This window comes from Choristoneura fumiferana, chromosome 9 (genome assembly GCF_025370935.1).
Source record: "Choristoneura fumiferana chromosome 9, NRCan_CFum_1, whole genome shotgun sequence".
Lineage (NCBI taxonomy): Eukaryota > Metazoa > Arthropoda > Insecta > Lepidoptera > Tortricidae > Choristoneura > Choristoneura fumiferana.
The window spans coordinates 7,919,085-7,938,247 of NC_133480.1; the positions used below are offsets into that span (position 1 = coordinate 7,919,085).

The window sequence follows — 19,163 nt, forward strand, 5'->3', positions numbered from 1 at the left end:
GTGCTGTCAGATAAATGGAAATGCCATTCATCAGTTTTCCTTAAATAGTTGCCTCGTCAGTCATTATGGCGACGACTTTTTGAGAATGCTTTTTTACGAAAAATCAAGGATCAGGTCAGGTCAATAGGTTGATAGAACGAAGAAAGGTATGAGATAAATAAAATGTTTTAACTGTTTTTGCTACTAATATTATAGTAAAAATTGAATTGTGTTTTTTTTTTATAGGGAATAATCTAACAAACTACTGAACTGCAGTTCAAACATTTTTCACTAGTTGAAAGCTTCATCATTTTGATTAAAAAAGGTACATTTTATTCTGTGAACGTGTTATTTTCTTTTATTCGCAAAGAACATTTGCAGCTTTAATTTTTTTATGAATAATTTTATTTTAGCTCTAAAACAACCAGTATGTACCTCCTTATCTTAAGTCGTTGTGTAAACGATAGTAAAAGATCTACATTTTTAGGGAAGTATTTAGTAGAGCTCCAATCCAATATTGATTTTGAGATCATTCACACATCAATTTCGGCACCTTCTACGAGTAGTATAATTACGAAGAAAAGTAATAAAACGTATGAATACGCAGAATTTCGATATCAATCATATTATGTCTGCCTCACAGACCTTGTACCCTTTTTCCTGCTAGAATTAGCTGCTTTCTATCGTATTATTTTTGTATTTGTTATGTGTACAGAGGTGAAAAGTTATATCTCTTGCCGTTATTTTAATCCATCAAGAAATTAATTATCTTAATAATTATGGTTTGTTATCATTGTAATTAACATATTATTATGACGATTGCCCTTAGCTATTAAAAATGTATCATTTTTGTAAAAATGTTTTTGGTAAAAATGAAACAAGTGAGCGTCAATATAGTTTTTTTTATTAAATTGTCATTTTTACAAAGAAATTATTCACATGAAAATTGATACAGATATAATTATTTTTTGATATTAATATTTGACAAGGTTTTAGAGATAAAAGATGTTAGACATCGTTTAATTTCCATCAATTATTATATTATTTACAATAATGTACATTATATTACACTGCACTTAAAGAAGGTAGGTAGGTAGTAAAAATTTAAAATCTACATTCAATTCAAATTTAAATCACAGCCAGTCAAATAAACCAAAACAATGGAATGAACTAATACAATATTTCGAATTGCGAATAACGTTTATAATTTACGATTATGTATCATTCACATGTTCTAGCATTTCCGGTAGCACATTGTATGCCACCATATTGCCGAAACTACCTTTGGGTTCTTTTTTTGTTACAATAGCTATAATCTCTTCCTCGGGGGGAGGCGGTGGTAGCTCAGCATGCTCTTCTAATACTGCTGGTATATCATCTACACTAAGAACTACTTCCCTATTGTCAAATTCGATCCTATTACGCTCTACTACAGAATTATCCTCCATTATACTATACAAATTCTCTGATTTACCTTTAGTGTACATATGTCAGGAGTTCATGTAAAATGGATCATTTAAATTAACCTCATCGTTAACGGTATTACTTTTTTGAGACCACTGTTTTTGCTGATGCTTTATCCTGTATATTATTTCATCATGTATTACACCAAAACACATTGCTGTCAAAGCAAGACCTGTGAGGGTATAAGCAGAACAAAACCATAACGTAGTAGTGTTTATTGTGTAGTATCGAACACCGTGGATCGTGGTGTAGTTCATACCAGGGAATATATTTCCAAATCCGATGGTACTCAAAGCCATGAAACAGAAATAAAATCCGTCTACAATGCTCATGTGGTCTAATTTAAAGAGGACTATAGCTCCAAAGGCAATGTAGATAAAAATTGCCGTAAGGCACAGCAATACTGGAGCTAGTATACTTAAACCGTGCATAGACAGCTTTGAATCCGTATCTGGCCAACTTATAATGTCATCCTTAACCGTACTTGTAGTTGGTCTTTCAGACACAGAAGAATCTTTTTGACTGTCCGCTTTCAGGACATAGCATTCTTCAGTCGGAGTTTTACTCGTGTTTTGGCTGTTAAGCATTTCTTCTTGTTGCCTTTTGAGTTTCATTCTCCTTTCTTTCTCTGCCATTCTTCTTTCATCGTAGCAACAGTAGCCGCAGTTTGAGCAGAGGCAGCAACAGAGAGCTCTACTGAAGACGCTCCGGGCCATTTTAGATAAAAGAGAGCCGACGTTGGATAAGTATACAAGTGTGAGTGGGATGCCAATCAACGCGTAGATGACTGTGACGCCTTTTCCTAATATAGTCTTAGGTGCGATGTTGCCATAACCTGAAAACAAGACAACGTTAATTTAGTATTTATTTTTATTTTTTCAGTCTCGTAATTTTTTCACATTTTGTATGTATAATATAATATTCCAAAGCAAGAGTATTTGGTGTACTTGCGTAAATTCTATTTCTTATTAGTTCCTTATTGTCATGAGACTTTTACTCAATTTTTAAGAATAAACAAGAAATAAATAACCATAAACCAAAAATAAATTAATTTAAAAATAAACTTTTATAACCTAAATGAATACTTTTATAATAAATAGGTATTAGAATTGATGTAAAATTAATAAACAATATTTAAGTAGTTAGTTAGTACGTCCGAAATGGGCAAACTGTTGAAACTTCTCCATACATAAATATTAACATCATTTGTACAGAGGTTTTAAACAATAAATTTTAATGTTTCTTATTCTTAAGACCATTATATTTTTCAATGTTGATCTACATTCTACATAGAATGTTTCAATCATTTTTGTATCAATTTTACAAATTAGCATCGAATAATATGTTTTCCTAAAAAAGAGTAACGTTACCGCCTGACTGAGAGCCAACGCACATTCTAAATCACTGAAATATTTGAAATTTAGCATGATAATCATACTGATGCACTAATAAAGATTTTTTCGAAATGTGTGTACATACACACTTACCAATAGTTGTAAGAACGGTTAAAGAATAGAAAAATGCCAACGCCAAGTTCCATTCATGTTCTTCATAATGGTTTGAGAGGTCGCTGCCACCAAATTCGCCTAGCGCCATCTCCCGGTAACTGACGCCATACTGCGACGCCATTTCCGTGGTTACCCTTTGGACTAGCTCGTTTTGAAATTTCAAAATTTCCTGCGCTGCCAGCCGAGTCCAATTTTCTCTATATAAAATGTTAAGAGATACCGTAATCTCCCAAATATTTTCAACAGCTTTACTTCTGGCTTCCCAGAAATAATTTGCTGACACAGTCATGTTATAATTTTCTTCTTCTGAGTCTCTCTTATGGGTATTATTGTATTCCTTATGACTAAGTTTTTGTCTGTCTGGTAGTATTCGAGGTCTAGCTGGTACTTCAGCGCCACCCTCTATAGCTAGGAATATAAATGAGCCCAAAAATATGTATGCTAATAGAACTGAAAATATTACGAAATTCGTAAGGGACCCAATGAAGAACTGTTTTCTTCTATACTTTGTTGTCTTGAAACAAAAACAGCAAACAACTTTTTGTCTGGTTGTTTGTGCTTTCTTTCTGCTATTAGATGCCATCGAGTCCGCGTCTTGGCATCTGTCCAATGGGATCCCTCCATTTAGCGAAGGCTTTGCCAACGTGTATTGTTCGAACCGGCTGATTGCTTCTTTATCCAGTACTATGTGATCTATGTCCATTTTCGGAATTGTTATCTTTTACCTTCACTTAGTGACGTCATTATTGCTCAGCCCGTTCTATCTGAAACAATGAAAAATTGTTTGTTGGTATAATGACAATATTTTTCCGTCGCACCTTTCTAAGTGGGGAGTCATTTTTCAAAGTGCTTTTAGGTGTTACGGTATAGATGACGAATGACTGGCTATACCCAGTAAACGGATGATTAATGGCAGGAAATGTTGTCTTGCAACGATTGCATTACTTATAAAATTTGTTTGAAGAAATATTTATTTTCCTTTTCAATAACGCAATTTATATTCATTCTGAAAGCCGTCGCCTTGACCTAGTTATGACGGAAATCGTTATTAAGTAATATATATAAATATAAATAAACATAAAAATCATAAAAAATAGTCCAGCCATTCTTGAGTTATAAATGGTGTAACTAACGCGATATTATATCGTGTAATTTTTTTTTTCATTATATCTAGTAGTTACACCATTTATAAACTCAAGAATTGCTGGACAATTTGTTATGATTTTTGTGTTTTTGGATTTTTATTGGGATGATAAGTATTAAAAACATTGGAAACTGAGGAAAAAATAAAATAAAAGAAAAAAAAACCCATACAAAATGTTCATGGGTTTCGTAACTGTCAAACATATTTAATGTTCATCCCGTCGATACGGTTCAAATTCAAATTCAAAGCATATATTCATTAGGCCGCAATGGGCACTTTTACACCTCATTTTTTAAACTACCAGCGCTTTCGGAAAGACCATCATTGCCAAGAAGAATGCGCCACAAGAAAATTGGCAGAAAGTCATTTTTTCAAAATAAAATAATTACAAATAAAATACTTAAAAACTACAGTATACAATTAAGAAAAAAATACAAAAATAATAATAATATAATACAGGGATGTATGGGGTTCCTTAGTTACAAAACTAAACACTAACTATATCTACCTACGTTCAGTGGAAGTTTAGAATGCTTCCACCGTCATAAATTATATAAAAATAATAATAATAATTCTGAAATATACATTTCAGGACAAGTAACCATTAAGCTTTTGGATTTCGAAGGCAAGCACACGTCTGTCGCCCCCAAAGTTAGCTCACACGCAGTCGAATCATGTCATGCTCTGAAAGCAGAGCGGTACCGAGGGCATGGTATTGCTTCCGTTCCCATAAGCTCTATGGGATCGTCTTGGGAACTTCGACGTAAACTCTTCCCTCAAATTAAATTAATGAAAAAAGAGAATTGGACCCATTAGATGGTGCTGTTGTTGGTATGTTATCATAAATTGAAATTGATGTTGAAATCAATATCAATAACAAAAATCCGAACGTAAATGCGTAACGTAATAAATATTATTTGCGTCACATCTTTGAGGAATCGACGCGCAGTAGGTATTTTCTCTTTAACGATTCTATCAAAAGATTTTCCGCACGTCTGTAATCCATTTCCTCATTTTTTTCCTCCTTTTGTTTTTCCATAATGCATGAATGTTATTGAATAAATATGGTACCTAATTGTAAATTTTTGTTACAAGGTAAGTATATCTTAAGCTTGTTATTTAGACTTAAATATTATAAGTTGTGGAAGTAATCTTAGGAAACATAGATTTGGAGTATAAAAACTAAAAAATGCATAACTTTTTAGTTAGGATATCATCTACCCTAAAAATTAAGTAACATTAAATTACAACAACACAATGAATAAAAGGGAAATTCTTAATACCGACCGCTAAAAGAGTGGCAATGGGCAGGCTATATTAGCACGAAGAACAGATGGCCGTTGGGGCCGAGAAGTTCTCGAATGGAGACCGTGAATCGGCAATCGCAGCTCAGGACGTCTACCAATGAGATGACGGCTGACTTGGTTAAAGCCGCAGGTTCACGGTGGATGCAGGCCGCTTCGTACCGTAGCAACTGGAGGTATGTGGCGGAGGCCTATGTCCAACAGTGGACGTTCTACGGCTTATAATTTGATGATGATGATAACTGCCAAAATGTAGGTAAAGGTAGGTATTCTTTATAACTTCCTTACTACGACTTAAGGCCGTTACGAACAACGTATCTAACTGTCAAATTTCGACTATTTCATCCATTTTTCATTGCAGTTCAATTGCAGTCGTTAAAACTTGGTACACGCAAACTCCAGGCACAGCTATGTCGAAGGTGGAATGCAGTTTATCTGTGACGAATTTATATCAAAGTAATATCATCTAAAACTTATCAAATTTCTAGTGCTAGTGCAACGTCAAAGTCAAAGTCAAAATATCTTTATTTCATTTAGCAAGCTATTTATTAAGCAATAATGAATTAAAAAAAAAACTATTCTGCACACGAAAACAGGGAATTCCCATATTCTGAATATCAAATATTATGAGTATACGAAGTAACAAAGTCAGTCACGCATGTCCCTGTCGATTGCTTTTATGTTTTTGCTTGTGCCGTCTCGCAAAAAATCTTTTTAGCTATTCATGTTTCATGTGAAGCTGGGTGCTTCCAAAATCGCACAAGTATTCCTAACGGTGCTATAGTCATCTATAGCAACTCTCTCCCTCTAAAATCTAAACCAGTGGGTGGAAAAATTTGAAAAAAATCAGGTTGGTAGTATGTAAATCAAACTTACAAGGAAAACTGTAACGGTTAAGTTTTCTTTAGAATTATTAGTAGTTTAAGAGTAAATATACCCAAACTTGGAATATTCCGTAAAAAATACGAAATCCTTAGAAAACTATTACTTAATTTTTTCGTAATGGCTACGGAACCCTATTTCGGGCGTGTCCAACACGCTCTTGGCCGGTTTTTTCTAATAGAGCATGGTAGTAAGATAGACGATAGATTTAGTAGACCTAGACGTGGGTCACCAGATTTGTTAATTTGGATATACTCGACATTCTCTAAACTTTTTATTTATTGTACATTCAGTCGTCATTTTAAGTGTTAATTTGCTCTACCTGGTGTGTACGACCAAAAAATTACGAGCAAAAAATTAAAACAGATCGTACTCGACAAACTGAACAACATTAGTTCAGCTACTTTTAAAAATAATCGAGTCTTGGAATTTTGCTTTTTTCATACACATTAGATACTGCTATCAATGTACGCCATCCTAGAACCCAACTGACGTCACCTGTCACCCTACAAACATCAATCATTTTGATTTACATTGCTTGTTCGAATAAACTTAAAAGTGTAATAAAAATTAAAAAACTAAAATTATTTTTAAAAGTCGCTGAACTAATGTTGTTCAGTTTGTGGAGTATGATCTATGTTTTAATTATTTGCTCATATTACAGGCCACACCCGGTATAAACGTGAGCACTCACGTATGCCTGTTTGTTGACTTTATTATAAAAAAGAACGAATTACCTATTTAAAAAAACTATATAATAAAATATATAAAATGAAACTACCTAGTGTATTTTATCATCAACTCGTGCCGTCGTGTTACTTAGTATACATTACCTACTTACAATTTAAGAAATAACCTTTAATAATTGTCATATGTACATTCTTAAAACATTTTTATCACAGCTTCCGTAGAATACACGATCAGCGTGAATTATTCATGGCATTTCAGGGCATGTTTTCATATGGATCCCTTTGTTGGTTCGGAGTCGAGTTGATGCTTCTTAAGTCTTTGAGCTTTACGAACTTGTTACATATGATACACACACATACAGTACAAGAAGTTCAATGGAAAAGTTATTGGATTATAAAAAAAAACTGCTCCAGCCTTTTAGATTATTTTTCCAAAGTGCGCTGCGTTTTTTGATACCTACATGCTAGAAATGAATTTTAAGCTCATATACGGTGCATACTTTTTAAGCCATTTTTCATTTATTTTTTGTATAGCTTTGCATGTTCGTACAGGCTCCCTCGCGATGTTTTCCTTCACCGTACAGCTCGTGGTAAATTTCGAATAACTTCGCTCATGAATTTCGAAATAGTCAGAGATGCGGGTTCGAACCCACGATCCTCTGCTTGATAGGCCATAGGTCAAACCACTAGGCCACCATGGCTAACGGCTAAGTTAACGGTATAGGCATAATATGACCTAAACGTCTCACTCGCAAAATCTCCAAGCCTATTGAAACTTTCGAGAATCTTTCGAAGTTATTTTTTTTTTGTTTATTCGCTTTCCGCACACGTACGTAAGGGTTCGATTTTTTGCACGGGCGGCAAGGCGGCGCGTCATGAATAAAAAAAAATTTTTTCATTTGCTACCTCACTTTCACATGTTATAAGCGATTGGGGAAATTGATACGTTTCGCGTTGATATAAAGTTTTGTGATGTATGGATTTAAGCTCGGGATGTTGAGCCCTAGAGTGCCCAACAGGACTCTTACTAAGCCTCCACCTTGTCTGTCTGTTTGTGCGTCTTTTGAACCGTAACAGGTAAAAAAACTTATCTAAAGAAGAAATACTTATTCATGAAAGCTTGCTTTTTTTCACAGGCACCTATTTACTTAATATTACTTAGTATGTCTTTATGATTGATTTTTTGGAGTCTTTTTGTATTTTTATTTCAACTCCAAATTTGTTACTTTTACGGGTATCGGATATCGGGGTAGTCTTTATCTATCACTAAGATATTTATTTGACTTTGAAATACAGAAAATGGGTAAAGTGTTATAATATAAAGTATTATAAATTAAAATATAAAGTAAAGTATTAGTGAATATTTATAAAAAATATAAATAATAACATATAAATTAATTTGACTTTGACTTTCACATCATTAGAAGTGAATAAGAAAATTGACCGGAGCCAACAAATAAAGGTTGTAAAACTCTATAGATATTTTATGAAACATCCTTGCCAATACTGATTTGGATTTAAAAATCAAGCCTTTTGCTTTTGTTTGCGTTGGACCTTTCCTTCATGCTTAAGCGCCTGATGCCAATAGGAGCTGGCGACCCTTTTCAAGTGGACGACGGTACTACATTAATAAACGACACTAGCAACGCCCCGTATCTTGGCACCTGCACCACTATGTCCATTAAATTTGTCGTATCCCCCAAAGAAAACATTTGTGCACTAGTCTTTACACGCTGTTTTGCTCGTGTGAAACATTAAGTCTAGAGTTTAAATTGAAATTCCAGAATCTCTGAGCTGATGACCACGCATTGTTATTTTCCTTAAGTATAATGATTAAATTGTTACTTTTATTTTTGGAACTTAATCATTGCAATTACCTATATTACGAGTACGTAGGTGGGCGTACGTAGCTATAGTGCGACACAGTTTCAAAATTTTGTAGGTGGCGTCGTTTTCATTTTATTGTTCCAAATAAAAATTATTATTACTATACCTACATTCGATTCAGCATTGCTGAAAGTATTTACATATTGGGGTGCTTTCGGCGATGTATCGACTATATGTATTGTAATATTAATTTTTATAGCCCAGGTCTCGATTGAATCAAAGGCTTTCTCATAGTCCACAAACGCTAGACATAGTGTCTGAACTTTGAACTTGAAGTGGGCGATTATTCTCTCCGATCTTCTGTACAATACGGCGAAGTTTGTGGTTGTAGTCTATGGTGCCATAAAGTTTATGGAATCTAGCTTGTTCGGGAGGCTGGAAGTCATCAAGCCTACCTTCGGGCCGGTTCGTAATCTCAATTTCGTACTTTTAATGAAATGTCGTTATAGTTTTTTTTATCTGTCTGAGCTGAGTTCTAATTACTACAGTCGAGTTCATAAACTTATGAGCAAAAATTTGATCAAAAATATCTGAACACACTTCTACGTCGTTAACAATAGTCGTGTTCAAATATTTTTGTTCAAATTTTTGCTGACACGTTTATAAACTCGACTGTGCAAAAAACTATTTTAATGTATTATTCCAGGTACCTACTACGTGACGCAGTAAAAAAATGCAAATTCTTACGTAGGTTGATATAAATACAGGCTGTCAAATCTGATGGTTGTAACATTCATTTCATTTCATTTTCATCTTAAAGTTTGTCTGTTTAACTCTTATATTTTTACTCCCTCACTCCTATCTTCCCTTCTAATAATATCTCCGTCGTTTTCTGCCACTTTCCTTCACGGAATCACCTCTATTTTTTTTAAAACGACAAAGAAATCTCAGGAGCTCGCCAAGTTCAAATCAAGCTAGAACAAAGGATTTCATAAAAGCAAATGAAATATCTAGGTGTCGGGGATTTGACGGTGGGGACAAATGCTCCACGTTTATCAAAAGTGCACAGCGCTCTCATATTTTCCCTAATTAGGTAAATTATTCGGATCATTTCATCTGCCGGGTAGCTTGCAGTGCTATACAAATTTATTCCCGCGTTTTTTATTGAAGAAGAGATAGAGTCGAAGCTGGATGCTGGCTGACAGTGTGGCACATTATAAAAAAGTCAGAAATTTGCAAAAAAAACGATACCAAAATATTGGTATTTCTTAGTAAGATATACTTAATAATAATAATGTAAATAGATTATTTGTTAGCGTAATAATAAATATTATCAACAGATTGCAGGGTCAAGAAACAGACAATTCTTTGGTACGAAATTTTGTAAAAAAAAACTGGTCCTTACTTATTCAATATTAAAAAAAGTCTCATCTTCTTAATAAGCTCTTAATAATGATACTTCGCTCAATAGTTAATAAACAAACAATAATTTCAAAGTATCTATTTTATGAAACACATTTATCAATTTACTGATAAATCTGCATAATGCCGACCAAACAAAATCCATCAAAAGTATTAATGTCCAAAGCAAATGGCTCAAACCGTTACGCGTGGTTGACCACATGCAATAAAGAGCAATGCCCAATCAATTGCATAACATAAAGCTCATGTTATTGACGTTTTAAAGGAAATTTAATTCAATCCTGCTTATAAACAACATTGTTTTGATAAAAAATAATTACTAACTCAAACAGTTTGCAATGCATGATCATGCTCCAAGTAAAAGTCTTATTTTTATGCTGTCGCAGACGGTAAAGAAAAATACAAAGACGCCATTATTGTTTCAAATTATGCGTTCATAGGAAACAGTTCACTTGAGATGAAGTTAATTCTCATTGTCAGACGCCAGATGGCCTAGTGGTTAGAGAACCTGACTACGAAGCATGAGGTCCCGGGTTCGATTCCCGTGTCGGGGCAAATATTTGTATGAAAAATACGAATGTTTGTTCTCGGGTCTTGGGTGTTTAATATGTATTTAAGTATGTATCTATCCATATAATTATATTTATCCGTTGCTTAGTACCCATAACACAAGCGTTGATAAGCTTACTTTGGGACTAGGTCAATTGGTGTGAATTGTCCCGTGATATATTATATTATTATTATATTATATTACATTGTGTTTAGTGTATTGCAGAGTCTCGTTTACTTAGATACGTGAGTTCAATTACATTAATATTTTTTGTTTCATTTTCACGTTCTGTTAACAAGACAAAACAATAATATTGATAGCAGACTTCCCGATGTCTCCCAATTTAGGGGGTAAATTTTATGTAAAGACGAATAAGGAGTTTCTGTATCAATAGGTATTGATAATTGATTGATGTTTTTCCCGTATACATACTTATGATCCTTCCGAGCCAAGTTTTGTAAAGATTATTATAATTCTAATTTGTCTAATACGGTATTTGACTATTATTTATTTATTTTATGAATTTAAGGCTTGTCAATGCATGTTATCGATCAGAAAAACCATTTTAAGCTATCTTTAAATATAACAAAGATATAAAGGTTTGAAATTCAAGATTAGACAGAGAAGGACTTACTTGCATGTAACGTCACGGGCAAAGTAGCGCCATACTACATACATACATAGAGAAAAGCGTTTTAGAAAGAGACAAACATAGATTTTTTTCAAAATCGCTAGAAATCAAATTTTCAACCGAATATTTTTTTCTCTTCGCTAAACATTGTCTGTATAATCAATAATTTTATAATAATATACAGGATAATGACAAATTCAACAGTTGTCAAATACCGTATTGGCTTTTTGGTATTAACGTCGTCTAAGTCAGTAGCTCTGTAAGTGTAGCGTACTCACTCCGAATTTCATTAGAGTGTCAGTAATTTTTCAAGACGATAACGTCTACTCCACATTAATGATGAGTTTTAGTGTTTGCAATAATGAACGATTTAATTGCATGGAACGGGGCCGCTACGGTTGATTACCGCAATTCTATTTGTTGTAATTTAATTGTGGAAAAACATAAATAAGAAATCCTTATACGTAACTTTAAATAATGGATACTTGTAGAAAATTTCAGCGCACTTTAATCTCGACGTAATTGTTTATATGCCTAAAGATTTTAAATTGAAAACTGCCATGATACTGAGATATATATAACGCGACATATCGATTCCGGGTAGGTTATCAATCAACGTCTACACGTATTTTAATCTATTTGAGCCTAAACTGCCAGAGTTAGAGATTTCAAATCTGGCAGACATGCTAAAATTCCTTGAGCATCATAGATTACCTTGGTAAAGTAACAACTGATTCAATCAATTGTAAACTTAGGAGTTTGACAAAATTCTCAACATATTTATGCAATTTAAATAAGGCTGCGTTTCGGCCAGAGATGTGCGTGGACGTGTTGCGAGGAATATGTGTGTGTGTGTGTGTGTGTGTGTGTGTGTTTTTCATAAATATTGGCTCTGTGCACGACATCAGCGCCACCTAGCGTCCGCAACTTTTTTGGTTCTGATGCTCTGACGTTTTGAAATTTCATCGCGACATTGTGACAAAAATCATAATACAAAATTACCGTGATACCCTGATTTGGGTGAGGGTTTGTTTACTTCATGTTTAGTTGTACTTTTACTGTCAAACGAAAAGATAAATATTATTGGTTGCTTTGAATAATAGTAAAATTATATAATTGTTCTTATATCGCTAGTATTAAATTAAATATCGTTTTCAGATCAAAATGAGTATCATTTTCAAGACCAGTTTTGTGAGTATCACTCAATATAAAATTTCAACCACAAACCGTTTCATAAAGAAAATAGTTGCTGGACATGTCCGAGATGTAGAGGAATTAAGAACAAAACAGGGACAGTGTTCAATAATTCAAGCTCGCATCATAACACAAACATCTATTACTAAAATTAGGTAGTTAAAGTCTATACAAATTGCTTGGTTAATGACGATTCGTATGAGTATGACAGATGACAGAGCCTAGATTATTTCTTCTTTTGGCCACTATGAGCGCTGCGATAGATTTCATTACCCCACCTAGTTCTTCGCACCCTCCCAATAGACGTTTCATTTACCTATCCTCGCTTCACTCACCTGTTTCTATTAGAGCTGTGCTTTGCGGTGATAGGACAGGTAAAGAAAACGTTTCTATTGGTTGATGAGAAACACATTCCTCGCAACAATCCTTGCACATCACTGGTGGAAACGGAGCTTTAATGAAAACATTTTTTTTTATGAGATTTTGGGCATTTTCACGGTGTATTTAATTAGGTTTATCAACAATAACCCTGTGCAGTGTAACGCCACGGAATCGTGAATATCCAAATATTTACTCGTATAGGCTCTTCATATACAAGACGGTAAATGCATGTCATAATAACCAGCTCGTAAACGGCGCAAGCGCTGTAAACGGTCGTAAAACAGGAGCGCCTTTATTGCGTGTAAGCAAATCATGATTAAGTTGACGGTACTATGTTGTTCGGACAACATAGTGGAGCTGAGTTATTGGTTGTATAATTAGGTTAGAAATTGATACAGTTATGTACAACTAACTACTAATATAACTGCGAACGGCTGTAAGCCTGTTTGTTCGTTTATTTGTATGTTTGATTGTAACCTCTTTGCGTCTAAACCGCTGAATAGATTTACATAAAATTCGGTATACAGATAGTTTAAGCCCCGGAAAAGGACATAGGATAGATTTTATTCAGAAAAATTGCGTAGCACCCGCGAGTAAATGAGTGCAGTGCCAAGGGATAGCGATAAACGAATTCCACGCGGACGGAGTCGCGGGCAAAGGTAGTCCTACTAATATTATAAATGTGAAAGTTTGTGAGTGAGTGAGTGAGTTTGTGAGTGTGCGAGTAGGTTTGCTAATTCTTCACGCTAAAACGGCTGGACAGGTTTGAATGAAATTTGGCAAAAAGTTAGTTTATAACCTGGTTTAAGACATGGAATACTCTTTATCCCGATATTCCCACGGGATAGGGATAAAATCTCTAAACAACAACCGCTGGGTTTAAAGTCATGAAATTTGGTATGTAGGTAGCTGAACGTCTGGAATAACACATAGGCTACTTTTTATCTCGATGTTCTTACGCGGGATAGGGATAAAATCTCGGAACAACAACCGCTGGGCTTAGAGTCATGAAATTTGACCATGATTGTTTTTAATGTAACTTATTGACGAAAACACCGATTTAATTTTCGGGAATTCCCTAGGGAATTTTTAAAAATCCCGGAATTTCAATTCAGCTGCTGGTCCTAATGATTAACGTGTGCGAAGCCGCGGTGGACACTAGTTGAAAATAATTATAACACATCTCGGCCTATATACGTCTCACTGCAGGGCGCCTCGCACAATGAGAGGAAAGAAAAACAATGTGTTTTATGTCTCGACACATCACAAAGTGATCACCCTATCAGAAGATGCTATAGTTTTTTGCAAATGGCGGTAAATGTTTGTTCTCTTTTGTCATTTGTGAAGTAAACACATATAAATATGTATTTAAGTATGTGTCTATTTGTATAATTATATTTATCCGTTGCTTAGTACTCATAACACAAACTTTGCTAAGCTTACTTTGGGACTAGGTCAATTGGTGTGAATTGTCCCGTGATATTTATATTTATTATTTATTTATATTATATTTACAAAATCCGCGCCAATAAGACATGAATCGCTATACTCTGCTAAACTTCTTGATTCACAACTGAATTTCTGTAGGCTGCTTTTCCAGGTCGCTTAATCTCTGGTTTTGGTGATTTGCAGTAGCCAGCAAAGATTTTGCCGTTCTAGTCTTATTTTTGTAGGGTTAGTCTATGTTAACAAGCCTCAGACTCTTGAAGCCCTCAAAGAGAATATCCGTCAGGAATGCGGGAACCTTATGATACCGGAAGTTATGGTAAGTGATTAAAAATGCCATAAATCGGGCCCGTATGGTCATCAAATCATATCGGATCTGGCTAAACACAATCCAAAGGCAAAACTAAAGTTTTTCATTTACCAAAAAAATTACAGTCAATAAACATCGGGTGACAACTTTTGCGCCATCTTCCTTCGGTCATATGCAACAGTTGACAAATGAATCTCGGGCAAAATATTTTCGGCGATAAGCTCATCCTAAATATACAAAGAGAAAAATCAATAACGCAATATTAAACCACATAAACCACAAAACTTAAAAGCAAATTTCAACAGACCGCGTCATAATGAAAAATACCCATACAAAATTGCACGCAACAAAGCAGTACAGTTCCAGAAGAATGATACCCATTCTAAAACGGTCTTGTAAGAGCACAATACGACCACAGACATTGTTGCCGCTAACATTGTAAAGCAAGCAAATTCATTTTTCACAATCGCAGGTTATCACCGAGTTTAGTAGTAATAAAAGCTACGTAACATGCACCCGCCTGGATGCGATTTATGACCCCTATACAGCTTGTATTGCACCTTTATAAATTTGACGCAAAGGTGTGTGAATAGAAGCAATACGAGAAATGCGAAGTGGAGGATTATTTTCAACCCCCGACACAAAATGAGGGGTGTTATAATGATGTCAATGTCTGTATGACTGTTTGTGGCATCATAGCTCTCAGACGGACAGACTGATTTCGATGTTGTTTAATTTATTATTTACATTAAGTGAGCTTATTTGCAGCGGTTCTTAGCCAAGTATGTTTCATTAAAATCGGACAATGTCGTAGGTTTTTTCAACTTTTCTTATTCGGTTAGGTTATAAATATAATGTTAAATGAAATATTTTTAAATAATTTCAAAGATCTAAGAATGTAGATTAATTTTTAACGGCATTAAACAAATGTTGTCGTGAAGCTGCCAAAAACCTTTTAAACGTATTTTCAATTACTCAACGAGCTTGGAAAGGTTAAAGTAAATATTTGCCATAAACATGCACTTTGGGAAGCTGCACTCAGTGCACTTAATTCATTTAGCCAAGAACTATAATACACACAGCTTTGCGCTTGCAGCAGCGTCACTTTATAAACAATATATTTATACAGAAATAATTGAGTAGATTCCTGTGTAATAAAATCTATTTCTAAGAATTTCAATTCAGCTATCATTATACGTCGCAAATAAAGGATAGTTGAAAGTAAAATAAACTTTATTAAGTTATACTTCCTATTTTTTTTAGTTTGCTAACTTTTGTACTTTCACAGACGTCAAGCAAAACTGTATTTCTATACGTTGTAATAATATAATTACTTATAATAATATAATTTCGCTTGACGGCACTTGATCTCAAACGCCAAATTTTAAAATACATATCCAAGCCTTCCTGTACTTATACATACAATTCACAAGGCCAACTCTATTGTGCATCCTGCAATAGAGTTTTCAAAACTAAGTTCGGTCTAGCGAGCCATATTAGAGCGCACACTAGAAAATAACCTTTTTCTTTGTTCTAATATTTTTTTGTAAAGTTTTATATAGTAGTGGGACGTATATAGGCTGGGATGATATTATATATAATCTTAAATATATATAGTTATACATTTTTATAAGATTCAGTTTTTTTAATAAAGACTAGATCAGCTGGCATTTTGCACCTGTTACACATAAACATGATGTAACAATAATGTTTGAGGATGTTCTGGATGCGGTATCGCACACTTTCCTAATAGTTATAAGTCGATAAGCTCGGTCCATATTTTACGAGCTTCGTGGTTTAAGTTAAGCCGCACTGGTGCGCTTAAAATATGTTGTTTACTGCACGCATATGAGTTATGGAACATGTTCTACGAGGAGTTTTAATATTGAACTTGAATGATTTAGCTGGTGGTTGGGTTAATTTTACAAAATACCGCTATAAATGTTTTTCAGGATTGCTTAATTAAGTTAATTATGGCAGACAATTGTTTCCATACATTGATCGATGTTCAAAGCGTATTAGTGAAAAACTTAAGTAAATGACCCTGTTCTATGTGGTTGTAACATTTCCGTACCTATAAACAAAATCGACGTTAAAAACTCGAAAAATTACTTGAGCTCCATATTAATTTTGTGCACTACTACAAACAGCAGGTCATTTACTTAAGTTTTTCACCGATACCGCGTTAAAAGCGTGACTACATTTTAAATCAATCGAATTGTCTAGTCCAACTACTATCTGTTTAATCTTGTAATAATTTGGCAGTTCGGAAGCAAATTGAGTACATTGATCGATGTTCAAAGCGTATTAGTGAAAAACTTAAGTAACATTTCTGTTCTATGTGGTTGTAACATTTCAGTACCTATAAACAAAATCGACGTTAAAAACTCGAAAAATTACTTGAGCTCCATATTAATTTTGTGCACTACTACAGGTCATTTACTTAAGTTTTTACCCGCCGCACCGTGACTACACCTCAAAAAAAAAAAAAAAAAAAAGCGCCAAGTCCAACTAACCCAACTATCTGATCTTGTATTTTAATTTAATAGCTGGCAGCAGTTGAGTATTAGTGTTTATTTCATAAACGAAAGTATATTTTGTTTGCTGGAGTGAGTTACACACTTTATTTGTATTTGTTTTAAAATCACTATTTATTCGTCTGTGAAAAGCTCTCGTCTAATACAAATAAAAAATATGTGTTTTCACTGTTCAATATCAATTTTATGATATAAATGATTTTACATTTTTATCTTCAGTGACACAAATTAATCAGACCGTAATGATTACATGGATTTTGGAATGCAAATATGAAAATTAATAAAATTGCCGCTTTACTTTCAGTTTTGACAAACATCATAATTTTTGTAGCATGTCGTTTAACTAAAAAAATCGAAATAGGAATAAATCGGTTATTTACGAAAAAAACTTTCTATTTGGCCAGTATTTAAATTAATAACTAAACAGCCTTTCCAAGTGGCCAGCTAAAAAAAACAATCTCCGTCTAAAATGAGTACTAACAGCCCGCAATACAAAAACAGTAACATGGCTGACACGCCGTCAAATCCGGGTCCACAGAACAATAAAACCGATGTTTTTACATGACCTTATAAACTCAAATTCAGCATAACAAGCCTCCAAATGAAACGGAACCCTTGCATGATTTTATTACACAGCCATAACTATTCTACCTACTCTCTGTGCCATAATCTACTATATTTTACTACTCATAAAGATCTAGGGATGCGCGAGTGGCGATTTACGACTAAGTGGAATGGGTGAGTTGTTTTAACACTTTAGATGCAACCCTAACCAGATAAGTTTTATGGAGTTCTTAATTTAAATATATTCAGGTTCTTTGCAATTTGCAATGCTAAGAATAGTGACTTGTAATTGCATCTTTTTCCATCTCTAGAAAAGAATGTGAGATAGAGGAAAGCATTGATTTAAAGATGCTGTTGTTTAAAACGAATATTATCACAATTGTAATTCCTACGTTTTTTTGATTGCACAAAAAAGGCATGTACCTAATCGAACGTCTAGACATCATTTCATTATTTCATTGATTCTCTAATTCAGATATATTTACATACCTAATTCAGGAAACTAATATCCATCCTACTGATTATTAATGCGAAAGTTAAGACGATTTGTATTATAAGCTATTTGGTTCACTGCACTTTTGATGACTGTACTTGCATTGTCATTCAGATAATTTATAATATTATCCTTACCAAATTTTAAGTCGATTTCATTACCCGTTGAGGAGTTCCTTTCTGCGGAGACGATCATGTCCGGTGCACTAGAATTTTATTACCACATTATTGGTTTGTTATCAAATTTACAAAAAACATGCCAAATTTCAGTTTAATACCAGGAACTAGTCGACAAATAAGTTGCCAATTTTAAAACCACAACTTATTTACATACGAATTTTTTTTAATCAAAAAGCTGGCAAGTGATCACCGCTGCCCATGGACACTTACAGCATTATTATTTTGTATTAAACAAAATCCTATAAAGTCGTTATACGATCTCAATTAAAAAAAAAACCATTGCAGCCAAGCAAATCCAATAAGCTGCGTCAAAAATGCTCAGTTATCCTTGCTGCTGCATCAACTGAATACGGAAAGGAATATTAAAAGCAATATTTTCGGAAGTCGTAAGAGTGCCACAGTACACCGCATTATATTGCAATTTTCTGTACGACACAAGCGCATAGCTATTTGGATAAAACTTATCTTCAACGGAGCGAAGAAAGTACTAGAATTTCTGCTAGAAAATGAACAGTGGCTTCGTGATACTTTGGAGTGTACTCTTGAATTCGAGATCAGCTTTGTTTGTAAACTGACTATTTACATGGAACGTTAGGACGTGGCGAAATGAATTCGTCTAGCGTTTAATGATAAATTATCAAAAGTCCAAACACTGATAG

General features: G+C 34.1%; 1 protein-coding gene across 7 annotated transcripts in view; it reads right to left on the reverse strand.

The window, feature by feature from the left end:
- Positions 1 to 965: 965 nt before the first annotated feature.
- Positions 966 to 19,163, reverse strand: part of LOC141431134 (potassium channel subfamily K member 18-like) — a 358,912-nt gene continuing 340,714 nt past the window's right edge. For all 7 annotated transcript variants that reach the window (XM_074092154.1, XM_074092152.1, XM_074092147.1 and 4 more), the window contains 2 exons: positions 2,931 to 3,715; positions 966 to 2,278 (listed from right to left, as the gene is read on the reverse strand). In XM_074092154.1, the coding sequence (XP_073948255.1) occupies positions 1,470 to 2,278; positions 2,931 to 3,654 (1,533 nt within the window). In that variant the 5' untranslated portion in view covers positions 3,655 to 3,715 and the 3' untranslated portion in view covers positions 966 to 1,469. The remainder of the gene's footprint in view (positions 2,279 to 2,930; positions 3,716 to 19,163) is intronic.